This window comes from Pseudonaja textilis, chromosome 2 (genome assembly GCF_049901715.1).
Source record: "Pseudonaja textilis isolate UNSWEBS1 chromosome 2, rPseTex1.2, whole genome shotgun sequence".
Taxonomy (NCBI): Eukaryota; Metazoa; Chordata; class Lepidosauria; order Squamata; family Elapidae; genus Pseudonaja; species Pseudonaja textilis.
This window is the reverse complement of record NC_141991.1, coordinates 86449935-86477851: the sequence shown is the minus strand read 5'-3', so window position 1 is coordinate 86477851 and position 27917 is coordinate 86449935. Positions and strand designations below refer to the sequence as shown.

General features: G+C 34.0%; 1 protein-coding gene and 1 long non-coding RNA gene across 2 annotated transcripts in view; one reads left to right on the top strand and one right to left on the bottom strand.

The window, feature by feature from the left end:
- The window catches only part of CREBRF (CREB3 regulatory factor), a 22912-nt gene extending 2028 nt beyond the window's left edge, over positions 1-20884 (top strand). Inside the window, exons 2-9 of the mRNA XM_026696386.2 lie at positions 9769-9966; positions 10620-10745; positions 11551-12610; positions 14009-14203; positions 15358-15547; positions 16404-16477; positions 17026-17148; positions 18827-20884. Coding sequence (XP_026552171.2) covers positions 9769-9966; positions 10620-10745; positions 11551-12610; positions 14009-14203; positions 15358-15547; positions 16404-16477; positions 17026-17148; positions 18827-18942 — 2082 coding nt within the window. The 3' untranslated portion in view covers positions 18943-20884. The remainder of the gene's footprint in view (positions 1-9768; positions 9967-10619; positions 10746-11550; positions 12611-14008; positions 14204-15357; positions 15548-16403; positions 16478-17025; positions 17149-18826) is intronic.
- Positions 13706-27917, bottom strand: LOC148126954 (uncharacterized). The gene is made up of 3 exons (XR_015741760.1): positions 27779-27917; positions 17003-17085; positions 13706-13841 (listed from the first exon to the last, which is right to left on the bottom strand). It is a non-coding gene; the product is annotated as an uncharacterized LOC148126954 (long non-coding RNA).

Genomic DNA, 27917 nt, shown 5'->3' with positions numbered 1-27917 from the left:
GAACAGAGCGAGCCAATAGGATTACAGGGAGGGCGGAGCGAAACGACAATTTGTTGGAGTGTGTTTCAGTCCTGTTTGGTGGAGTGGCCATATTGGATGGGGGGTGTGTTAGTGGTTCAGTTTAGTGATATGAATTGGCGAGTTTCGCGCACCGGAATATTAAAAACAAAAAACACAATTAGAATTGAGGGGTGATAAGAAAAAAGCTACAGCTGAGAAACTACTCCCTATGGATAAGCAGTAGTGTAGAACTGGCAGGCAGTAAGCTGGGCACCTTTTTCATAGCAGAGAGGAAAAAGTTGTAAGCTCCATTATCACCCAAGTGCAAGAAGACTAAATAAAAAAGTAGGCAGGACGTACTTTGTTTTGTGCTGTGTGTATAACTTCCTTCCCTGGGTGCACTTCAAATACAGTGCTAGATTTCTATTACCAGTAGATGATAGAAATGACTAGCTGAGAAACAGCAGTCTGTCCATCTTTGAGAAGTGACGGTGAAGATGAAAGTAAATGCAGGGCACTAATTGAACTGATGCCCTTCATTACAGGACATTTTGTTCAGCTGATCTCTGAAGAAGGGTTACTGGATACTTGGGGTGGGACTTCTTTGCAAGCAGGACTTACATTGTGGAATTTTGAATGGAAATATGACTATTAGATAAGCAATACGATTGTCTGGTTTAATTGCATTTTAACACTACTTGGTCTTGTGTTTTGATTCCATCTTGTGGAATTTATTTTTTTCTGCATCCTTTTAAAGAGGTTCTGCTATACATTTAAAACTGACATATTCATCCTAAAACAAGCATACTCTTATTCAGACTCTAGATTATTCGGGTTTTAAAGATTTAAATCTTGAATTGACCCAGAAAACAATTACCAACCAGTACATATTTTCCATTGTTTTTGGATTGTAATCTCAGTAATATAAATCTAGTTGCATTTTATATTAATTGAACCTTCCAGGGACCCTTTAAATGGTAGAGCTATATAACATGTATTACAAACTTCTAAATATGATGCTACCAGGAATGGAATAATGGTCAGCTGAGTATAGAAAAGGTTGAAACTTGTACAGTGAACTTTAAGGTATCCAATCCAGTATCATCAATACATTGGTGCCATCTGTTTCTGCAGTTCCCAATTATTTATCCAACAGGTTCAGATTTTAAATAATCTGAAAGATCTGCCTTTTGCTAATGATCAAGACAGATATCTGGGCTAATATCTCGGCTAACTAATACAAAAACCCCTAATCATCCAGAAGAATTAACAGGATTGCACTTCCATTATCCAATTTATTTTGTAAATTTTAAACTAATACAATCAAAACAGTGCCTCCAATAAATAATTGAAGTGAATACAGTACTGTATGCAGGTAGTCCTGAATTTACAACCTTTCATTTAGTGAAATCTAAATTATGTTTTATTATATTTGTGTTGCAACACCAGAGAAATTATTCAAAGCTAATCAATTTTTAATTGCATTGATATTTTTTGTCAACTCTACAAAATAGACAATGATTGTTGCATATAGTATACATTTTCTAAATCAAAAACAAGACATGAAGATCAAACTTCCTTTGCACTATGAAACCTCTTACTGCCTGATTTTTGCTTACTTTAAGTTCCCACTTTTCTTTCTTGGTATGTTCAATTAAGCATTGACAGTTTCCAATAATACATGTTTCTTTAGTGTTGGTATTTTTCCAACGTAAAATTTCCAACGTAACATTTTTTTTAAATGTTATTTAAAATATTAGTATTAAAAGAATGTACTGTAGTAGTCATTGCAGAGGCAGAATAAAGTAAAGTAGAATAGAATAGAGCTGGAAGGGATCTTGGAGGTCTTCTCGTCCAGCTCAAGCAGGAGAACCTATATTATTTCAGATCAGTGACCGTCTACTCTCTTCTTAAAAACCTCCAGTGAAGGACCACCCACAATTTCTGAAACAACTTGTTCCACTGATTAATTGTCCTCACCGTTAATAAGTTTCTCCTAAAGCTTTAATTTATTGTAAGATGGGTTAACTGTCCAACTGCTACATCAAATTTGTATGTTTTCTTGGTTTATTTAAGCCTCCGCCACTTGTGATCCATTAATGCAGGCTGTTACGTGTTTTGACCTTTCAAAGGCTTGAGACCTCAGGTGCAATCTTCAGCTTCAAACATAAGCAGGCAACATGAGATTTGATGAATCAGAGATTAAGTAGTTACATTAACAATTACTTTTGAAAGCAGAAAAACCCTTCTATCGTGAAAAATATTCAGCATTTTTGAAGAACCAATGAAGTAGGACTTTCAGTTCTTTTACTCTTTGTGGTCTGGAAGGGTGCAGGATAAATTTGCCACTGCTAGAACTTTTATCTTGTAACAGCATGAATATAAGGATGCTTCAGTACACATAATCAGAGCAGAATATAAATTTTAACTATACGAATGCCAGACCTCATAAACTAAAGGATGCTTGATTGATGAATCTCTTGATTCACCTGTCATATGAGTACGCTTTTGTTTTAATTATTGCATAGGGCTGTCAAGCAGGAATAGAATGAAACAAAATATTTTCACTGTAAATTGCAAGCTGCTTTAACAATTTGTATTATGAATTGAAAAATTTGTACTTTTACTTTGATTTTTCTTTTAAAACACCATTTTTTCTTTTAAAGATATTTTCCCTCAATTTTATTTCAGGGATGCACAAACTTTGGGGGCCAAAGATTACAGCTTGTTTTTAAATAGTGTGCTCAGGGCAGTACTTCAAAAAGTGAACCAGGACCAGGGCATTAATAAAGGCAAATAAAATTGCAATATAATTAAATAACATTACTTTCCATGTATTTTAAAATGTGGCTTTTATGACGGAGTAAATGTCTATTTAATTTTGCAGCAGCTGTTGAGAGCTAAGCACAAGTACCTACAATATAGTTATATATTCTGAGGAGAAATTTGGGACCTGCGTTATATACCAATCAGTGACATACATATGCCATTCAGCTTTTAATTTAACAATACCTGTGATGAGTGTTCCATACATGCACTTAGTTCTCTTTCCCCTTTCCCACAAAAATTGGTGTCCCCTGTATTAAACAAAGTTTACATTGGAGAAGCTAGGTTAGCTAAAGTTTTAAAATTCCAGTGAAGAAGAGGAAACAACTCTGAGTATTGTCATTACAATCCAAAAGAAATCCCAAACCACAAGTATATTTTGAAAGTAAATTTCTTCCACACTGAATATAAATTTTTTTCTCTAAATTGACTGCCTGTTCTCTTACAACATTGCTATAGTTTTCACTATAACTGAAGTGAAGAGATTGCTGTGTTTAGTTGGGAATCGTGATGCACTTCAAATAGTAAATAAGCTAAACCGTTGTATTAGTTTTAAGAAAAAAATCACAGCTGTTCTATGCTAAGAGTTCTGTAAATTCCAGTTGGTATTGTATAAATTATTATATGATAATTGTTCAGTTGCAATTGATTCTGTCTGTCTTCAAAAGACCTACCATTTATGGATCATAGAACCTCAAATGCTTCATGTAATACAAAATACCTGTGCTTCTGTCAGCAGTGTTGTATGCAGGAATACTTGGGCCTTATCTGATTCATTATCAATTAAAGCATTTGCACTACTTTGCTTGGAGGAGAAAAAAGAAACAAATGACCTTCTGGCATGGTCATGTAGATTGGGCAGAGTGATCTCTTAGACATTGCTGAATTACAGTTTCAAACATTCCTCACTATTGATATGAATTATGAAAGTCATGACCAATATCCAGAGATCTTCAATTCATTGTATATTTATTAGACTACCATAAATGACCTTTACATTAAATTATAAATGTTGGGTTCCAAACTTACATGCAACTTGTAATTTTATTTCAAAATACTCCAAAAAGGTATGTTGGTATGCAAATTCAATAAAGCAGTATAACTTCAAAAATGCCATCAGCCACAGAATTAGTGCAGGTACTGAGTTTTAAGTATGCTCCATTAAGCTTCCTTGTTCTAACTTCTATTTGCAGTTTGATTTATTAGAAGGATGGGATGATAAAGCAAGTAGAGAAATAACTAGAGCACAGGTAACAGCAAACTCAGAGGGAACTTTCCAAATCCAAGAAACATTCAGAATTGTCGATTACATAAAGCTGAAAGGGGAATACTCTGTCCTATCCTCTATGTCCTATCCTCTAATACTCTATCCTCAAAACTACCATCCTGATCATAAAAGAAAATATATTAAGCATTAAGTAATTGATTTTGCAAAAAAAAAAAAAAAGTTGCTGGGGTGAGATGTGATTAGTATTTGCATGGTAAGTTACCAGAAATCTGAGATCCAAAGGATCAGTTGGAAAAATAAATATAAAATTACCAAATGATGGCATTGGCAAATCATTAAATAAACTACATAGACATGCCCATGTCTATGCACTGGAACTTTTATCAAAAAATTGAATCTTGGATACAGTGGGTACAATTGGATGGCTTTTAACAGTTTAGAGTAGTTTGAGTTACTTGGGTTGGGGGAAAATTCCTTTAAATATTTCTCTGTAAGGATTGGATCCCTTAAGTTGATGGATGCTAGATTTCTTAGGTATGTTTTGATTAAGCTTGCAGCAGTAGATAAGTCAATCACACAAAGGTGCAAGTTTTTTTAAGAAGTCTTATACTAGCCTTTCATTTTCAGATCATGTTTCAGTTTTGCTTTCTATCCCAACTTCAAAATATTTTAGAGGAAATGGCTAGTGCTTTTTCTTAGAACAAGAGTAAATTCACAATTAGTCTTTCTGCACAGTTTTATTGCTACAATATTTCTGTTTTTCAGAGTATTTTCACAACATTCTTATCTTAGCAATACTGCACTTGTGTTTTTCCAGGCTGCTACTTACCAATAAATTCTCAGTTTAGTTAAGGGTTTAAAAATAATTGGAATATTTCTGCTTGAACATGGAATTATCTAGGTGACTTTTAGAAGTATTGATACAATTCCTGTCATGCTTGTTCACAGGATATATTGATTGAGGAAATTGTAATTGTACATGCAGCTATTCTTTGTGCCACTGCAGGTAGAACAATGTCATAATGAAAGTGGAGACCCTCCACAAGTTGAGAAAGGGAGACATAAAAATGAGCTTTTCATTGTCAGCTATGATAATTGATCAACAGTGGTATTATGCACAAGCAGAATCAATGTTGTCGTGCAAAAGGTTTATATATATTGTGCATAAGGACACATAGCAAAAATCATATTTTTTGTAATCTGGCATAATTGTCATGAATGCCAAAGTTGTTTGTCAAAGCTAATAACATAGAAAATTGTTTTTGTGTGTGCATTTTAAGTCTGCTTTATGTTGTGTTCTATACACCAAGCTGTACACAGGAAAAATCTTTCTATAAATACTGTTCTCAAGAGTGTGAAAGGCCACCTTCTGGAAGTCGTTTTTTTTAAAAAAAAAAATCAAGGAAGCAAGAACTCCGGAACTAGAAAAATGAAAATTTCCTTCTTATTCTTTTTTTAAAAACCTTATTGTTTTGAGCAAAGAATTCTCATAGTTCTTTAAAATTTCAAAAAGAAAAAGAACATTTACCAAGACTAAGTTATCTAGGTGTGGTTTGTAATTGTTGCCTTTCCATTGAAGGGAGAAATAGCAAACTGAAAAATTAGATGGCTCAGGATGCTGCTCTGTTCAGCTTTTTGAAGCAGTTTAAAAGGATTTGAACAGGATGATTTGAGCAGTCAGGACAAAGGGCGATGGAATATTACTTGACTCAAATCTGTACTGCAATTAGTCACTTTTCCTTGCAATAATTATTGTGAATGGACATTAAGGTGACATATCTTTCATTTTTCCTCATAGCAAAAAATTCAGATGTTGCTTTTTTTCTTACATTATAAGCAATACATGCAGTATTGCTCAAGGGCCTTTATCCCCTTCTAGGTGATGCAATTGGAGGATCAGGAACTATGAACACAGCACCTGTTTGTTTTTTAAAGGCCTGCATCTTTAAACCAACTGCACAGTCCCAAGAAGAGATGCAGAGTTGCAAACAGGTGCAGTATTCATTGACTACACAAAAGCCTTTGACTGTGTTGACCAAGATAAGCTTTGGAACTGCCTCAAAGAACTGGAATATCATTACACCATATTCAGCTCATTCAGTCATTGTCCTCTGAAGCCACTGTAGAAATGGAATATAAAGACACAAAATGATTCAGAATTGGAAAAGACACTTGACGAGGTTGAATCCTGTCACCTATCTTATTCAACATGTACACATCAGTAGTTATGAGAAATGCACATTTGGAGAACCTATCGTTGGATGTAAAATCAATGGTACGAATATCAACAACTTCCAATCAGATGATACAACATTGCTTGCGGAAAGTGAGGACAATCTGAGTGGCTAATTCTGAGAGTCAAAATGAAAGTGAAAAATTTAGACTGCACCTTAACCTCAAGAAAACAAAAACAATGACAATTGCAGAAAACACACAGGTCAGAATACATATTAGTTAGACCATCAAAAAGGTAAAGAAAGTCATCCTCCTGGGCTCTAAAATCAAATAGCAAGTGGAAGAACTGCAATGTCTGGTATGAATAACATCTGGAAGAATAAAGACATCAGCTTCACATCAAATGAAAATTTGTCAACACAAAATATTTTCTAATTGCTACTTGTGGCTGTGAAATCTGGACTCTTAAAAAAGGCAGATAGGAGAAGGGTAGACAACTTCGAACTAGGGTGCTAGAGGTGACTATTTTACACATCCCATTGACTGCAAAAATAACAAGTCTAGACTGAAACTCGCCATAAATATCACTTGAAGCCAAGATCACCAAACAGAGGCTGTTATACTTTGGTCATGTCATGAGATCTGCTGACTCACTTGAAAGCCAATCATGCTGGGAGAGATCAGCGGAAAAAGAAGAACCCCCTGGCTGAACACTGTAAAGGATGATACCGGGATTACCATGGCAGATCTGAAGGAGATGGTACAAGACAGAGGGATGTGGAGAGTGCAGATCCATAGAGTGGCCAAGTGTTGGGCAGGACTGAATGGCTGACGATGGCTGTATTTGCTCTTCCTTGTGTTTCAGTGGATCTTTTTGGAACCAAATCTAAATAGATCTTTGTGGAATCAAATCAAAACCAAATTGTGTTAATTACTACTCTATACATAAATAAGTATATACATACGCTGCCTTGGTAGTGCTGCTGAGTTAACTGAAGTGGGTCCTTGTGATGAAGAACTTTTTCAGTGTTGATAATTTGTATCTACAGAAGTTAACAGGAATTCAATAAATAAATAAATAAATTTTACAAAACCCATCCAAAGTTTAATTCTTTGCATTTTTAGTAATTTCAGATGACTATATAGCATTTAATATTCAACAAAGGCAGATTTCCTTCAAATAACAGTTAAATAGTAACATGAAGGTTAATTTATTTTAAAAAGCTAGGAAAACTGCTAGTTTTACTATGGTGAGGCAGTAGTTTTAAGACATTCAGTGCTAACTTTTGTGAATTAAATTATATTCCTCTAGTCTTCTAGTTATAATCTTAGGATTATTGCCTGCATATATACTTCAAAGTCATTTTCATGTCAATATGTATAGCAGATGAACAATTTGTTGATTTATAAATTTTCATGAAATTAATATTATTTATAGAATAACAATAGGTGATGCATATAGGCAGAACCAGATAGGATCCTTGTGTTCTTTTGTTTATCTATTATTGCAAGGAACCAAATTTAATTATTTCAGCATATTCATATAAACTTTGAAGCTAATGTCCTGTTATTTTTAAGTTTAAACACAGTATTTGATTACAGTTGCAAAGAAGAGAAACAAGATATGTAAATCAAAACAAAATATTGAAATGATAAAAATCAGCTTTAATTTACAAATATACTGTTTTTATCTTGCCAAAAGCTGTGTGTCTTTTTATAAAAAAAATTACACACACACACACACCTTACTATAGGAACATAATTTAAAATATTAAGTTTAATACCAACTTAAATCAATTCACTGGACAAATATTTTAACTGTGGCTTTTGCTTCTAAAGTCATCAATGAGGAATATCATTTCTGTAACCTAGTAGAAAGTGGCACAGCACTGTGTAAGTTATTTTACTAATGATATCTGCTGTGTTTAGTATACTGAATGTGCTTAGCTCAATTGATATCTTGCAATAGTCTGCCCAAATCTTAAACATCACTTTGTCAAAATGCAACTGCTATAATATGGAAATTCTGAGAAAGTGTAATTCTTTATAAAAAGGCTGATCTTTTATATTGCCTCTAAGGGAAAAAAATTATTAGAAATAAGAGCTATTAGGATTTGTTTTGTTTTCTTATTATGGTATATCTTAATGTGCTAATGTTTCACTGAATTGTTATGTAAAATTGTTCCTAATATGTAAAGTAGTCATCCTGTAATAAGCAGTAGTAAAACAATATAAAGGCTTCACAAAAACACCATAATCGTAAATCATGGGACATTAAAAACATTGACAAATGAAGTTGAAATCAGGAGCTAATAAAACATTAAAATAATAGCAGCAATAGATAAATCACTTATTTCTGCATTAGCAAATACAGACTGGGAAGGAAACTTCAAATGGAAACTTGATGTGCATATTAAAAACATTTTCATATGTTATTTGAATTACATTTGAAAGTATAAGTTTTCTTACATTTTGAAAACAAAGCTTTACATATTATAAAAAGAGATGGCTATGCTTTTATGATTCAGGATAATGTGCCTATCCAAAATAATTCTATTATATTAGGAATAATTATACAAGTAGGACTAAAATATTCTTTCATAATCACAAAATAGCCAGTCATCAGCAAAGACTGAAAGCATAAGCAACTCAAAATAGTTGCCTCTATAAAGTTCAAAGCCTTTATTGTCATTGTACATCATGTATATAACGAAATTGGTTTAGCCTCTAGTGGTGCAATCCATAAAGTTGTAATAGGCAGCTTCTCTTGTGTATGAATATGAATTCTTCTGAATCCATAGGAGCATCTACTTTCTTGTGACATAGCATAGAAAGTACCAATTACTATAAAGCACAAACATTTGGCCCATATTAGAATAATTCATCTGAATATTAACATTAGGCTGAAACAGTTCTATGCTTTGGTTGTACTTTGATACTCATTAGAATATTGAAATGAGGATTCCTGGACCAATTCCACATCCTGGTAACACATTGTTCAGTTTACATACAGTGTGGGGCTGTCTCTGAAAACAATAGCGAAACAGTCATTGGGAATGTTCTGAATAGAAAACTGTGTTTTAGAGCAGAGCTAGATTAAGGAAACATATATTAAAATAGCTGCACAGACCATTGCTTTGTTTCCGAACATAACTCAGAATGTTGATACTAAATATGACACTAGATAAAAAGAGAAAATATGAAAGAGATAGAATGAAAATGGAAAAGCTAGAGGAATAGAAAGTACAAGTCCTATGTGGAAAAGTATTAGTTTAGGTTAATCTCATGTAACACAATCCCAGTGGATATAAGATATAGAAGCTGCTTGGAACAGAATTGTTTTATTAATTGCCTCTGAAATCTATGCAATTATGTTAATAGAAAGTATGAAAAGATAGGATGCAGAGAAAGAAGATAGAATAAAGAGAAAGAAAATGTAAAGGAGATATCATGTAAAAATAATTGCAGCAAAAATGAGGACTAAGATACTAAGTATGCATTTAATGTAAAATCACTTAATGGTTTTCTTTACATTTCAGGCACAAAATTCCCCAGAGGAAAAAATATTCCAAGTAATCAAAATAAACATTTTCCTAACAAAAAATCTGCAACTCACCTTGTATGAGTTATATATGCTGCCTACTAACCGGGGAAAAAAGCTGGAACAGAATTTGCAAGCAAGGAAAACAAGAAAGTTAGAATTGAATTTGGAGGATCTGGGCCTGGAAATGCCTCAGGTAAAAATACCCAATACATTATCTAAGCAATTTTAATACAGTTTCAAAAGCAAAATAACAGCTTAAAAGAATTGTATGTTATTTGATATCTACCAGTGTAGAATCATTCTTCCAAAAAAGAATGTACTTTGGTTGATTGCTTAAAAGAGGAATATATTCTTGAGAAAGAACTCCAAAGTAGAACAAACAATAAGGCCTGTGGAACTTGCTACCTCTTCTGACCATTATTATGAAAAAATAAATTTTATTACCAATAAAAGTAAGTTTAGATGGCTACTGTACACATTTATTTAATTTCAAATATTGTAGATAGGATGGAAATATGTAAATATCGCACCTTCTGCAAATCCATCATTTGTTTTAATCATTTTTATTGAATAGCAGTAGCTGGATTCACAGACACAAACAATGATGAGTTCAGAAAAATGCTAAACCAAACTCAACTAAATTGGCTTAGTACATCTAATGAAGTCAGCCAGAATCATAATACCAATGTATGTAGAAAATACTAAAAGGTTGTTAAATTCAAATGTTTATTCCTGATGCATTGTAAGAATGAAAAAAAAAAGATAGGGTGTTTGAAGGATTGGTATTTTTCTTTTGTTTTATAATAAAATTGAGAAATTTTAAATTCTAATGTTACTTTATTATAGCCCAGTGTGAGTGGAATGGACCCTCCATTTGGAGATGCCTTTCAAAGCCACATGTTTTCAGAACAGACTCTGATCAGCACAGATCTCTTGGCTAATAATTCTGACCCAGATTTCATGTATGAATTGGTAAGCTGCATTTATTTGTCTTTAATTGCATGAAGCATATTTCTTGCTCCTAAAGAAATTTAGGTGAAGCTACCCTTTGAAATCATAATATGTATATCCCATAACTTGATTTTATACTTCTATAAAAACTGTTCTAATTCTCACTTTTCTTAAATGTATGAGCTGTATTATAATGGGGGTGATATACAATGTGTATATATCTGTGAATAAGTATATGTATGTGTATTAGACTTTTATATGGTGGATACTAAAATTCATGAGAAGATTCCTTTGGATCAGACTAAAAGCCTTATCTGTTACCTCTGTCATGTGTACATCTTTAAATTATATCATATATGCTTTTATTCAGTTTTTTTTCTAAACCACATAGTTCCAAATGTATAGTTTTTGTTCTTTAGAGGATTAATTTAGACTTTTGATCACTTGGGATGATGACCATTTTAAACATATTCTAATATATTTAATATATAATTAAAAGAAAGCACTTCAGAATCTAATTATGGGATTAATTCAAGAAGGAATGGACTTCTTACCACTTTGTCTCTTGTTCTGATTCATTCAGTGTCATTGACAATGTCTTTCTGAGTTTTAAAGAAAGGAATAGTCTTTAAGATACTAAAACTGATGGGGTGTTCCTACTGGCAGGATTACTGCTTTAACTTTTGCTTTATACAATATGTCCTTCAAGGTGCATCTGATATTAATTATTAATTTCTTTTGGTCTTAGCTGGCCTGATGGGGTAAGAATCTAGATAGAAAATGTATTAACTGTTATTGATATGCTTATGTCTGTTTACTTTAATAGGACAGAGGAATGGATTGCCAACAGAGTTCCAGGGACAATCTTCTTTCTGTAGAGGACTGTAAAGAATTTGAGAACTTGGAGACTTTTACTGAGATTCTAGATACTGAAATGTCTTTCCCTGCTAATTGGGATCAGTGGGATACTTACTGTGAAGATTTAACAAAGTATACAAAATTAACCAGCTGTGACATTTGGGGAACAAAAGAGGTGGACTATTTGGGTCTTGATGATTTCTCAAGCCCATATCAAGATGAAGAGGTAATAAGTAAAACTCCAACTCTGGCTCAGCTCAACAGTGAGGACTCTCAGCCTGTTTCAGATCCACTATGCTATTCAGAGTTGCTGTTCAATGCAAAACAAACCCAACTAACTTCTCTGCCAAACAAGAAAATTGCAAGAGCAGCCGCCCCAGTTTGTTCATCAAAAACTGCTCAGGCTGAAGCACCTTTATCTGAGTTTGCTCAGAAAGCAAGTGAGGCCAATTCAAGCACACAAATCATGGTTAAGACCAATATGTACAGTAACGAGAAAGTGAATATTCACATTGAATGTAAGGATTATGTTAAAAAGGCAAAAGTGAAGATAAATCCAGTGCACCAGCACAGGTCCGCTCTGAACCAGGCAAATGCTGATGCTGCAAAAGAAAACACCTGCTACTGTGGAGCTGTAGCAAAGAGACAAGAGCAGAAAGGAATTGACCCCCTTCAGAATCACAGTGCTCCTGTATTGCCTTTCAAAGAGACTCAGGCTCTGCTCCTCACGCCGCCCCAGGAAACTCCAGGACTTATTGCTGAGAAGAGCAACCTCTCTGCTAGCACCTCAGTGTCAGATCCTTCACAGAAAAAAGAAGAGCATAATTACTCTCTTTTTGTCAGTGATGGCTCAGCTGATCATGCAGGGATAGCCGATCCTGATGAGGATGAGGATGACGAGGAAGAGGTGGAAGATGAAGATCATGATGAAGGCTTTGGAAGTGAGCATGAACTGTCCGAAAACGATGAAGAGGAGGATTATGAGGACGATAAAGATGATGACATCAGTGATACATTTTCTGAACCAGGTAATTAAACTCATGTGATCTAGATACAAACTATTAAACCACTCTTCTTGGAAATGCTTAACGTTCTTGAAAGCATTACACATTCTCAAATTGAAAATGTGTTTTTAGCCACATGAAATAACTTCTTGCTTAATGTAACCAAAGGAAGCACAGTCTAGACTGCAACAGTGTTCATTGTAATTTAATGTCTTGCACAACACTGATGAGGTTTGTTCATTTATTTATATTTCATATTTCTAAACCACCCATCTACCACAAAGAGAGAGGCCCTGAGCAATATCAACTAAATCATCAACAATATAGATATAAAAGAGCCTGTCATTCATTCAGAGGTGTAGGGATTTTTTACATTTTAGGAATGTTGAGATCTTATATGAAAATTTGATGGCCATGCTATATGATCTATATAGAAGTTTTTTCCAGAAAAAGTGTTTGTGATTTGATGAATAAATGTCACTGCTTCTTGTTGTCCATAAAGTAATTTATTATTCTTTCCATTGCATGGCCTAATATAAATAATTCATGGGTGTATAGCCCTCTGTCTAACATTCATTTCCTATGAGCATAAACAGACACAAAAGTACAAATGATTTCTGTAAAAAAAAAAAAAAGCATATCTGGTCTGGGAAGCCAGGTGCATATTTTAATGAGATTAGAAAAATGCCTATTTAGGATAATTTGGAATTGTAAAATTTCACTCTTTGTTTAAAGTAGTGGTTGCCAATCCCCAGTCTGTGAACTGATACCATTCCGTGGCCTGTTGAGAACTGGGCTGCAAAAGCAGTGAGTGAGTGAGTGAAGATTCATCTGCACATGCGCAGGATCTAGATTGCATCCACCCCCTCCAGTCCATGGAAGACAATTTGTCTTCCGAAAAATTGGTCTTTGGAGCCAAAAAGATTGGGGACTGCTGTTTTAAAACATAATATTGGCACTAAAAATTATATGCATATAATATAATGTAATATAATATTACCCCGTAATTCTAATGCATACTTTTATCTGTTTGTGACTGCACTGTATATCTGTAATGAATCAGTGATCATTTTGACTTTCTGAAATCAAAGAAATAGAATGCCGATTTGAAGAGACCATTAGTTGAGGAGACAATACGGTAAAGAAATCCAGGCTCTGCTTATGAACAAAATACAATAGTTTAGAGATGCTCTGGAAAAGTCCTATGCCATCCGCCCAGTTTTGTCCATTAGTCATCTGATAAATTCTCTGTCAGCTATTAGGAGAAAAAAATTGAACACTGTCAGAAATTGAAGTTTAAAGTCTCATTTTCCCTTTATTCCAATTCTTTTTACCCTTACTTTTGATATACTCTCTTCTACCTATCTCTGATCAATTTGCTTTGGATAGGCTCTATAAAAATACAACTTTATAAATGTTTAGGTTTTGAAAATGATTCTGTAGAAGATTTGAAAGAAATGACTGCAATATCTTGTCGAAAAAGAGGCAAGCGGAGATACTTCTGGGAATATAGCGAACAACTGACACCATCACAGCAGGAGAGAATGTTAAGGCCTTCTGAGTGGAATCGAGAAACCTTACCAAGCAACATGTATCAGAAGAACGGATTACATCATGGTAAGAGCTGCTGTTTACAGGTGGCACTTGTAAAGTTTAAAGTTTTGTCAGAATTTCCTGCATCATTTAAATAAAATGTACAGGCATTTCAAACCTGTTTAATATGAGTTGGATTAACATTGTGTTGGGATTTGGAGGTATTGAAACGTGCATGAATATATGGTGGTAGTATTCTAAAATTTCCTCACCATAACTTTCTTTTAAATAAAATATGCAACTTTTATTCACCGTTCCATTAATTTATTGACGTAATTGGAGGAGGAGGAAGGAGTCATAAAACAATCTGCTTTTGTAACTTAGAAACATTTCTTCCCCATTTTTTGTATCATTTGTGACACTTCAGCAAAATTTGTTTTCATCTTCCTCTTTCCAGGAAATGCATTGTGGGTAGTCCTCAACTTACAGCTATAATCGAACCCAAACTTTCTGTTGCTAACTGGGACAGTTGTTAAGTGAGCTTTGTCCATTTTATGACATTTTTTGCCACACTTGTTAAGTGAATTATCATCATCATAGTAACATGATTGGTAAAGTGAATCTGTTTTCCCCATTGACTTTGCTTATCAGAAGGTTGCAAAAAGTGAACGTGCAACCCTGGGACACAGCAACCGTCGTACATATGAGCCAGTTGCCAAGTATCCGAATTTTGATCGTGTGACCATGGGGATGCTGCAGTAGTTATAAGGTTAAAAAAGAGTGATGCCACTTTTTGCAGTGCTGTTGTAACTTCAAACGGTCATAAAATGAAAGGCTGTAAGTCAAGGGCTACTTGTAATCTGCGTTTGCAGACATTAAATTTGGTGAAAGAAATGATACTTTTTATGCTATTGGTTAGAGCGGTTGTCATTAGTTACATCAACATTTAATAAAAATGCTTTAAATGCATAATAATATAAAATAAATAGATATATTACTGATTTTCTGACTATACATCATGCACCTGCAGCATGATATTTATTTATTTTTGCCTAGTGTTACTTCTAACAGGCTTTGTAGGTTGTTTAAAGTCCATATAGACTTCTTAGTTGTATTATATGAGATATAGTGCTGGCAAATAAACACCAATGTATAATAAGCATTGTAACTTAAATGTGTATCTTCAAATTGAATGAAAATTTGCAACCTATTGATTACGATTGTATATATTTAAACAGGAAAATATGCTGTTAAAAAGTCACGAAGGACTGATGTAGAAGATCTGACACCAAACCCTAAAAAACTGCTACAAATTGGAAATGAACTTAGGAAACTGAATAAAGTAATTAGCGATTTGACCCCTGTCAGTGAACTTCCTTTAACAGCAAGACCAAGATCAAGGAAAGAAAAAAATAAACTGGCCTCTAGGTAACAATTTCCTGAATAAATATAGCATTAGCAATTGTTTGTTCTCTGTTTATGTTTTGTGTTTGTGTATGTATATGTATATGGATGTTCGGGTGTATACATGCATGTATATAAAATATAGAGAGAGATTGTTGTGAGCCACCGAGAGTTGGGTAGTATACAAACCTGATAAATTATTATTATATTCCTATTGACAAGGATTTGTAGACTGTTATATATTGAAAAAGGAAGTGTTATTCTGCAAGTGACACCTTTGTATCTGACAGCTTGGATAAGTCTAATCATATGCAAAAAATTGTTTATTATTTATTTAACAAATGTATATGGCAGCCCAACTCATGACCAAGGGCATTAAATTCTTCCTTCCTTCCTCAATTAAAATTCTGCCTTACTCTCTTGCCTCACACCTCTCCTAGCACATTGGAAGAGTCCCTGATCATAATTGCCTGCTGTGTATAGCCAGAATGCTTACATTTTAACTGTATTACTGAAACTTGTAATATTCTGGGATGGTAAGATGTTACCATTTTTTTTATAGTATTTTTTAAAGGTCATTTTTATTCCTATTTATGAGTGTGGGTTTTTAAGATTGTACTGTACATGTTTTAAATTGTATTATTTGCTAAAGGTCACTTAGTCTCTTGATTGTGATGGGATAGAAATATTTTTAATAAATAAATAATCATGGAGGAATCATTTTGTTAGCTAAAGGAGAAATGAGAGCTGGAATCAGGAATTATAGTCTGGGTGTTCTGCTTGGTAACATCTAATATTCTGAACCTCTGATTATTTGTGAACAGTCCAAACAACAGGAACAATATCTCACTTTCAGTTCTTTTTCTTCTCAATATCACAGGGCTTGCCGACTGAAAAAGAAAGCTCAGTATGAAGCCAACAAAGTTAAACTTTGGGGACTCAATACTGAATATGGTAAGTTTTTATAGAAGGAAAAAAAAAACAGCTGTCTTGTACTTGAAAGTAGGAGACCTTTATTAAATCTTTCAAGTATGTTGATTGATGAAATTGTCCATTTTGAAGTATGATAATTATCTGAAAGCTGGTCTATATGGGTTATTTACAAGTTATTCAATAAAGTTATTGTGGTTTTGTAAAGACATTAAAAGATTTAACAATCTGAAATGTTTGTCACATTGCTTGATGGGAAACTAGGAAGAAGGGAGCATGTAGTTTAGGGTGTCCCACAGAGACTTGTCTTGCATCCATTTGTTTCTTACATACAAATATTTTTTCTTTAAATGTTTTTTCTACCTTTCAACCTTTAGTCTACCTTTTTCCTGTATTACTTTTTATCAGTTCCGTCTTCAGTGTTTTCAGTAGTTTTATTAGTTATTTTATATAAATATGGACATTTCAGGTGGAAGAATGGTATAAAATTGCTTTTACATAACAGATGTATTCTTCCTTTTCAGAAAAATTGCAGTAAGGAGGACTTACATTGTTGCTTGGTCTCTCTGCAGATAACTTACTATTTGTGATCAATTCTATCAAGCAAGAAATTGTGAACAGAGTGCAGAGTCCTAAAGATGAGAGAGTAACAAATATGAGTCAGAAGCTTGATGTACTCGTTAAAGACACTCTTGGTAAGTGAACAACAAACACACTACTATTTATAAACAGTAAAAAATCAAATAGGGCTCCGGCTTTACTATTTCTAAATTTTGAAAATACTGATTTTAGTTATCTAATGTATGAAATGAATATGGCCATCCATCTCATAAAAGGGGACTTTGGATGGCAAATAGCAAAAAAAGTATTAAAACAATAAACATGTCAAGAATAAAAAAACAGAAGAGAGAGATTCGCTTAGCAATGGAGCCACCTCAAAACCTCCCTGGCTCCTTGAGAGCCCTATGTCAGTGTTCCCGAACCAGCAGCTTCCATGCTGCCAACCTGGACCTGATGAAAAAATCCAAGTCTTGAGGGACATCCAGAAAATAAAGGAGGGATGGAGCCGAATCACTTCAGTGGGGAGAACATTCCATAAGGAGGGAACACTTTCCTCTTCGGGCCTGTCAAATATAGGTAACGGAACCTGCAGCATGTCTCGCCAGATTTGATGGATGAGCGGATGTAATTGGTGGTAGAGCAGTCCCTCAAATAATCTGGCCCCATGTCATAAAGAGTTTTAAAAATCAAAATACAGCATCATCAGTTGGATCTGAAAGCAGACTGGCAACAATGCAGCTCGCAGAGCAGATAGTTAACATTTGTTTTAGTACACATAACTGCCCACGCTACTGCACTTTGCACCAGCTGAAGCTTCTGGATACTCTTTGAGGGTAGTCCCACCTATGTATAGTTTGTTACGGTAATCCAGTCCGAAAGTGATTAGGGCATGAATAACTGTGAGCACTGCCCCCCCCCCCCCGCATGATCCAGGAATGGATGTAACTGGTCAAAATATGAAGCTACAAGGCATAATCCTAGAACTGGCAGGCACCAAACTCTAAATGACTGTTTTGCTAGGGTTCAGGTAAGCCTGTTGTTCCGCATTCAGACCCCCATGCTACTAGAACCCAATCATAAGAATACACACACACAACACACACACACACACACCAGGCTGCTTTGACAAGCCAGTATCTTGCCAAAAGATACAAATGTGTATTTTGCATTTCATTCAAGAGATCAACAATTGCCAGTCTTAAAATTATTCTTTCTCTCTTCTGTCATTTACATTTGTATATACCGAGAGAGATTTTAATTTAAACTGATTTTAATTTAAACAAAGCTGAATAGAGGACACCAAAGTTAAGCTCTCTCCCTGTAGCGTGGTCTTATAATTTACTCACTGACTTTTTTATGTTTCTCTTTGGGTTGGATATATACCAGGCAAAACAAAAACCCTGCATATAAGAAATGATTTATGATTTCTTAATAAAAAATTGTATAGTGCTACACATAGATTTGACGGTTATAAATAATGTGTACTAAGATTTATCTGACCTCATTATTGACAAGCTTCAAGTTACCTAACAGTTGCAATCAGTTTCTTCTGTATTCTTCTCTGCAATGTTGCTGCCTACTCAGGTTTATCATGTATTACATGTATATATTCAGCTTGTTATTGTTTATTGGCCATCTTTTTAGACTATTCTGGGTGAGTGGAATCAGATTTCAAATGCTTTATATGAAAATACATTTGATCTTATTAACATTGGCACAACTTAAATTTATAAGGAATAAAGAGCAAGACACAATAAAGAAACATTAATTCTTAATAATATTCTGAAGATGTGTTTTTACTCATTTCTCTAGGACAGCCAGTATCTGGACAAACTTCAGAATTTGTGAACCAGGTTTTAGAAAAAACAGCAGAAGGAGATCCTACAGGAGGACTTGTTGGGCTGCGAATACCAACATCAAAAATTTAACAGACATCATTTTATGCCATCACACTGATCAGAGCTCTGCCTGCATCATGAACTACTACATTGTAGAATTAATTCTGGTCTGCATGTGAGTTTAGTGCTGTATAAAACACAGTTTTAAGTTCCATTATTTTTTTTTATTTTTTATTTTATAACAATGTAGTAAGGTAAGTGAAAGCATGATATGAAATGCTTAATGGCATTTTGGAGCATAAACCTTGTAGATCTAAACTTGCTTCTGGCATAAATGTAATGGCTACATGTTTATTTTAAAATTAAGTTTATCTAGGACCAGATTATATAACTTATGTAGGAGCAAAATATGTTTTTTGCAAAAGAAAAAATCTAGTAAAATGCCAAACATTTTGGCAGGTTTATGCTCTTAAGTTTAAAAAAAATGTAAACTCAAGGATTTTTTTTTTCAAAAATTGTTGCTTTTTTCTTCTAAATTAAACAATAAGTTTTCTTTGTAACCTAAATTGTAAATAGCACACTTAGCAATAAAGCTAGTGTGCCATATAAAAAAATATAATTTTCTGAGCTTGATACGGTATTTAAATGTCTGTGCAAGTAAGAAATAACGTATACTCTTTGTGCCTTGTATTGAATAGGGAGGGAGGGAAGGGGAAGAATAAACATGGAATAGTAAACATTTTGTAGGATGAAGAAACTCCTATGGGAGAGAAGATACATAGATGGTCTCATGGGTTTTAATGTATTTGTTCCAACTCTTACAAATTTTTGAATGTATATAGGAATATGTTGAAAATGTAGATATGCCACAGAGTCTATGTATTGTATAAAAGATGGCTCTAGAAAAATAATTTTCGGTACTTGGCCGGAAGAAAACAAATACTTGCACATTAATGCGATTGTTTATTTTTGTACCAAAGACAAATGCAACTGAAATGGCAAACTGCCAGTTTAAGTAAAGTTTTGCACAGCTTACATGATACTGTACTGAATGTATAAAAAGAAAAATAACTTAAAGGTCAGGGTTAGGGATCTTACTGAACTGTGAATTTCTTTCTCTCTTTGGGTCCAATTATCTACAGAAGGAGCATTCATACATTATTATTTTGCTGATCCTCTAGTTTGTTCATAGTAGATAAATTGGCCATCTAGAAGACTGTAAATCCTTTTTTGTTTTCTGCACTTATAGTAGAAATTTTAATATATTTGGATTTTAGTAAGCTATTGATAAAGCAGATTTCAACTTTGGGAATTAGAAAACTTAGCTTGTAGTATACTTCCAACCAACCAGAATATTATTAATTATTTTTATTGTAATATGTATATATGTAAAAAAAAGCCACAAATATTTAATTCCTTAGTTGCCACTTTTCCAATTGTATTATTGTGCATGTGATGTTTCCAAGAATCAACACAGGCGAGAGAAAAAAAAGAATTTCTAGATTTTATATTTTTGTACAGATATTTGAACTAGCTTCCTCAAACTTATACGTGACTTATTGTTAATTCATAGTTTCTATGATTGGGGGAATACAAATGTGTGTGCAGTTTGCCTCACAAGAGTTTGCTTTTAGTCAGTGTTAAAGTACCAATGAAAAGCTTTATCTCTTAAGGAGAGAGTTATTTTTGTTAAGACAGGATCATTATATGGTTTTGTGATTGCCTTTCCTCCCCCTTTTTTGATATAGATGACTACATAACACTGTTTACTAAAATACCAAATAATTTAGATGTAGCTCCAAGAAAATGCAAAAAGCTCATGGATTTCTCCCTCCTACCCTCCAATTCTTTACATACATTTTGTAATGCAGTTGTTGCATCTCAATGGATTATTCCTAAATGGAATCTAATACTCATTTTTTTAAGTTTGAAAGATTGGAAAATGCCAATATACCACTACAGAGTTGTACCATCCTACAGCTATTTTTCTTTTTATGTCTCTCAAATCACTGTTTATTGCCATTTACTTTACAAAAAAAAAAAAAATCTGAAGTATTTTATAAGACGTCAGCAGAGATTTGCATGTCCTGATGGAGCAGAAGGATTTTTAAGATAAACTGCAGCTGAAATAACACTGGCAGCTCAGTTATGTGCCTGACTTAACACTTCTTGTGGAGCTTTTGTCTTCTGAATATTTTATACCCCATCTACCGTGATATACTGGAATAGTGTTGAGTTTCATTGGTAAATGGCATTTAAATACCGTTCATGCTAAGATTCTAATGCTGAATCAGAATAGCATGGAAAAGATATATTCTACAATAAAACGTAGCTGTTTTCTAATCAGGACTTATTTAGCAAGGTTATACTGACAGTAAGATAGGATATCCCCTTTGTAGCCCAGTTCTCTGAGCTAATACTGCTTTTGCAGCTTGTATGTGTGTGCGCGTGTGTATGCGTGCGTGCATGTCTGAAAACTGGTATGATTTTGTTCTAGCAATTAAAGAAAAGACTTTGAACCCTTTTAGTGGATTCCATTGCCCTTGCATTTCAGTGTTTTCTATGTATTAAGTTATAGTCAAAAAGCTTTTAAATAGTTGAGCTTTTTAATGGTGACACTTTATTTTGTATCTATTTATATATGTATGTATATCTTAGAAAAGCACTTTGTTTAAAAAAAGAAAAAAGATATTGCATTTTATATGATTCCTGCCATTTGCTGCTAACTCTGGGCTGGTCAGAATGCTGCAGCAATACTTGATCTAAATAAAACCTGGCGGTAAAATGTAGAGTAAAGTTAAGACCTTTGCTGGTTTAATCTTATTGTAAAGATGACATAGGCAAGCTGTGCAACTTTACATTTTAACCAGGAGACTCTGTGGCATTTAAAACAGTCTAGAAATGGTTGTACTTTTAATGCCAGTAACAATCTGCTTCCTCTAGTGTCATTAAATATACGTTTAGTGTATAATTATCACAAAGATTTTTAAAACCCAAATATTCATGTTTTGTTTGGGGAAATTGTGGCATGCATTTTTGGCTGATTATCTTTAGAAGAGTTCTAAAGGTTTTCAAACTTCATACATGGAATGTGGATCTTATTGAAGTCTTTGGTCATTTTCTAAGCGTAGATGTTGTGGGTATTCTAATGTCCCTCAAAAGCAATTAACCTTTTTTTTAAAGTCCTAAATTCTCTTTCATACACTGGATATTTTAGAGTTCATTTCCATTGAAAGCATGCTCTTGCTAAAAAATTGTCAGTCTGAAACTGAGTGCCACACTTCTATTTTTGAATGGCTATGATGAACTACTTGCTCTGTACCATGTATGGTTCTTGTCCTTTATCCACTTAACTCCATTGACAGATTATGATGTGGCTTTATATTGTGCCTTATTTGTATATTAGAACCAAGTTTATTTTTCATTCCCCAGGACTCCTTAAACCCTTTTAGAAGCAAACAACAATTAAAGCATAATAAAGGAACTTCAAATAGATCTGATTTAAAATTATATTAATAGTTTGTACTGGCATAGGGTGACCCATTTTTAGTGGTCTTGGAAAATAAGGTTTTTATAATAATTCCACTACATCTCAACAACAGCTTCTCTGCCTCTTTTATTGAACAAATCTTGGTATTTAATTTTCTGGGGCTCATTAGTACTAGTCCTTTGACTAGCTGAGGACTGGTCTTTTCATGCTATTGTGGCATCAGTGCAAACAGTGAAACTGTTGTAGGACATGGGCAAAGATATACATACTTCAGTAGTCTGGTTGGTAATTTATTTTTAAATTTAGGTTGAAATGTACTGGAGAAAGAGCAAAAACTATAACAGATTAAAGGTCTCTTAAACTTAAAAGCAACAGACATTTCTCAAATACCGTACTGTCAGTGTGAGTTTCACTTAAGTCTGTACCACTTTTCTGATGTTTGCCTTTGTTAATAAATCTGCTTGTTTATTCACAAATGTCAATAATTGATGTATGGTTTCTCTTACGTAAGTCTTATAAATATGAGTAGTTTTAAAGCATTAATATTCTCCTACTTGTTTTTCATGGGTTTTCTTACAAGTTGCCTTCAGCACAAATAGCATAGCCAGTCGGTTCCTTGACGTTTACCAGTCTTCCTGTTGAATTCTGTTGAGGCACAGTCACAAGCCACATTTGGGCTTTGAAGCCTGAATTTCACTCCTGTCTACTCATTGTTTTGTTTTGTTTTCAAAGTAAGGCTTTAGGTGTAAAATCATGTATTTTAGTCTCCTATCAGATGGAAAGCTCCATTTTGTATCACTGAAAACTGCGCTAAAATGCAGTGTCTTCAGCTTTTTATTTCGTTTTTATGTGAGCAAATTATATTTCAGTCAATTACTAATCCAATCTCTTTAATAAATCATGGCATGTAAGGGCATTACACAATACTTAGGTTATTTCCAGAGTAAACTGAATGCTTTGCAAATGGCACTTTAGCATATATTTCCTTCAAAGCATTCTAACTTGATTGGATCTCAGAGGTATACTGTTTAATTTTCCTCCATTATTTTGGGTGATAAGAGTGTTCATGCAGTGAAATGCTTAGCCTCTTAAGATGTTAGGAACTTCCATAAGAATATACTGGTCATTCCCTAATCCTAAGCAAACTTACATAAAAATATCCCATTTTACATGGAATTTACTACACTGTCGCATATAGGGCTGTAGCCTTAACTTTTTTCTAAAATAAAAAGTTTGAGCCTAAATTAAATCTGAGTAAAAAAGAAAAAAAACCCAAAATATGTTATATTAGGTAAACTGATCTAGTCTACCATTTTATCAGGAACTACAGTGGTATAAAGGCCATACCTCATCCCAATGCTGTAAATTGCCTCTTGGTATCAAAGTTCTAATCCAGTTCATCCAGGTATTGTTGGCATTTTTCATGTATTAAACATGTTTCTTTTAAACATGTTTTAAAATTTAATAGCTATAAAGTAAGTTAAATATCTATTGTTTAAGAGTTAAAAGTAACATTATTTTGATTTCCCATTGATTTCATTGGATCTGTCTTAAGTTCAGATTCAAACGTGTGCGAGCAATTAAAGTTTCAATATGGAAAGACTGAAGTTATTTCTAACTTTAAAACTTTTTTAAAAAAATCATTTCTAGCTTCTAAGAATGGAAATTTCTGCTGGAGCATACTGTTCTCACAGATGCAAAATAATATAACATTTAGCATTGGTTACTGTAGTATATTCTACAAATTAAGTTGTCCTACCTGAAATATACTGAAAATCTGATTAAGAATTAAGGCTGCAGTCTTAAACATTCTTATCTGGAAGTAGGTTTCACTGTATTATGGGATGCCTCTGTAAACCTGTTTAAGATTGGGGAGCAAATCTGCTAGTATATGCAAACACAGCAAAGTTTTTGAAAGGTAAAAATAGTACATTAAAAACTATTGTGACCTTCCTCTACCAGGATTATATTTGTAATGCTGTTAAATGTTCTGTGGTCCATTTCCAGCTGGAGCTCAGAGATATGTATTGAAGGTCTTGTCTCTGTTTAGAAAAAAAATATCCTGTTCAAAGCATGATCTGTTTGCAACTTTTATAATGTTTAATGTTGTGTATTTTTTCCTTTAAAAAAAAAAAGACACAATTAAAATATTGGTTTGTTTTTTTTTTCTGTCATCTTTGAGCCCAAGCATTTCTATTCACATACAAACTCATCAATGTATGCAACATCCTTTGTAATTGAAAATAAATTGTGAAGAGAAGTTCTGACATTGTGGTACATTTAGTGTGTTTATGTTTGTGATTTTTACCCATAGGTTGCTATCACAAAAACACCAGGGTTTTGTTTTGTTTTTTTCTTCGAATTCTTAGTACACTGAGAGCCTCAGTAAGTGCTGTACCGCAGGCCACTTCTGCTGACTTTTGGCTGTCTGCAGTTTGGCAGTTCAAATCCAACCAGGTTCAAAGTTGACTCAGCCTCCCACCCTTCCGAGGTGGGTAAAATGAGGACCCAGATTGTTGGGGGCAATAAGCTGATTTGTAAAACCGCTTAGAGAGGGTTGTTAAAGCACTATAAAGCAGTATATAAGTCTAAGTGCTATTGCTATATCTGTATTAAAATAGTTGATCTTCTAATAACCAACATATATTGCTTACACAGAGGAACACACACATACACACATGGCCAAAAAGCCATTCTGAATATGTTTTGGTAAAATGCACATATCTCCTACTTTGTGGGATGTGGGCAGAAGTATGTTGGTTTACAAAATCTGGATTAGAGACCCTATTTTCCATAGCAGAGCATGAGTGAACTTAAAAACTGGTCTTTAGTTCCACATTATAAAGCATGTCAGAAGTGACTGATATTTTCTTTACTGTGAGTCAGAAATGCTGCATATGATGAGCTAGGGTTAGACTACACTTTCTCTTACTAAAAAGTGTTATGTGAAAATTTCAATTGACCAATGCCATAATTGGCGATTGTGGAGATTGGTATCTACTGGATCGCCTTATAGAAATATCAAACTATTATAGTTTATACATAGTGATTCATAGCTTATGCAATCCCATACAATTATGATATATTTAGTAAACCAACTCATGAATTTGTGTAATATGTGATCTCAGTCACAGATTAGTTCATTTGACAATTGGGAGAATTACTGAAGGATGATTTGGACAGCAAAAATCCCCTAACTCAAATGCATCTTTCCAAGGAAACTAAATTGTCAGTTCGGTCATATAATATTTAGAAGACCAAGAAATGCTCAGAGGTAAGCAGAATTCTGGGAAAACAAAGGAAGAAATTATATGTATAAACTGCTATTCTTTCAACCTCTTGTCTTTGTAGTTCTGCCCCTTTGCCTCATAGTTAATTCCAATGGCTTAACTTTCCTCACTAGGCACATTATGTCTTACATTGATCAACTATTGTGTTGCTGAATACAACCTCATGTATACAACCTCTAATTTGCATAAATCAAGACTGTAATCCCTCCCCTCTTTAAGCCTGCCTTTGCCTCTAGCAAAATAATCAGTAAATCATTTTTTTTTCACTATAATTGTGTCCATCCATACCTCTGAGAAAGTCTTGGACAGTACCAATCCCTTTAGAAATCCCAGAAATAGAAACAATGGCAGAAGATAAATGAGGATGGGGCTATAATCTATATATGGCATGGTATGACCAAGTTAGAGTATGCATATGACTGCAGAATGATGAGTATTGACCTAACCTACACATTTTCTGATTTACTGAAAATTACTATATGAACGTTTCTATTAACTAGGGCATAATGTAATGGAGGACAGAATCCATGGGTTTGTTGGTTGAAAATTATGGCACATGGAAGACTGATTTAGAACCTAAGAGCACTAAATGCTGAAGAGGGGGATGAAATTAAAATATTGTATATTTGGGAAACTAAGGAAAGGTGAAAAATATCATTTAATGGAGGTGGTCTGATCTTGTGAAAATGAGTTTGTGAAAATATGCAGGAAAATGAAGGTTTACACTTAATTCTAATGAAGATAACTGCAATTATATGGCAGCATGCATCAAATGGCATCATTGGGATGTTATGAGTAGGTATAAAAGTAGGAATCCACAGATTGATTGGTATTACCAATCCCAGAGCTGAGTTTTGAGGAAACACTAGGCAACATTCTAATGCTGCAATTCAGAGGAAAAAATTAGGCAACATGAATCAATAAATGGGAACAAGATGCAGAGTACAATGAAAGTTTTGGGGCTATTTGGTGATCCCTTGAAAGGATGACTCATCTCCTTAATTTAGGTAAAGATTTATTCATACATATTATAGGGGGATCTTAATAAAATAAAAATATAAAGCAAACACTTGGCAATCTCAGGTCGATGATGTAGGAAGAGGAGTCTAACCCTGACCTGGACTTTTGCAGCAACAAGGAGAACAAATTCTACCTGCCTGATATCAGAACTGACATGACTCTCAAGCTGATGAAAATCACTTATCAGCTCTTGAGATAAAAATAAAGTATGCAGGTGTAAGGAAACTAATTGAAGAATACATGAATATTTATAATCCTGGTTTGCTATTTTTATTACAAGAAAGTTAAATATTGTTAAGTATAACTGGAAACTTGAATAGTCTGCTCATTTCTAACCATATGCCTTTTTGAAGAAGTGCCTGATATTTGATGAAATCATTGTTCATTTTTATGGAATATTTAAAGGCTTGTTTTAACTTCAATAATATACAGTATTTTAATGGCTGTTTAATGGGTAGTGTTCTGTAAGTGGGTGATGAATAGTTTTACCCATTTTTCTCATGTCTTCAATTTTGGGGGGGCTTTTTATTTTTGCATAACTTTGCTTATCACATAAAGGAAAAGCACAAAGAGTATCTAAACGCATCAGTAGCCAAAACAACCAAAATAAGCAAAAAAGCCCCAGCATTCACTTGAAGAATTTAATTCTGTAGGATATAATTATAACAGTAATGAAAACATTAAATAAGCTGAACCTATATTATATAGACTAGGCTATTTTATATCAATTCTGAATTTGAGTAAAACTTCAGACATCAAGTAACGCTTTAGGCTTTCTGTAAAGAGGATATCTTAAAGAGTATAAGAGCCCGTTAAATAATTTCAAACTAATGGCTCATTCAATGCAATTTCGGCAACGATGCTACAGTCGAGCTCTCCGTTCCTATCTAGGATGACTTCACCTGGAAATATGATACTGGGGAATTAGCCTAACTTTCTGCAAAAAACCAAAAGGGCACATACTCAAATATCAAGTTCTTCTGCCTTTGGAAGACAGCAACAATACTGGTACAAATATAAACCCCAATAATTACATGTTATAATCAGATAAAAGGCGTTACAGCAAGGGAAAATCTGAATTAACAGTTGTTTCCAAATAATTCCGTCACCGCAATCTTAAACATACTGTAGTAGACACTCCTGACTGCAAGGACACCGGTAAGCGTGGCTGTCGGGAACAACGTGGCACATGAAATCCCGCTTGCCGTCCAGTACCACTACCCCACCCTCCGCAACTGGAAGACCTGGGGAGGGGGGCGGGCGCT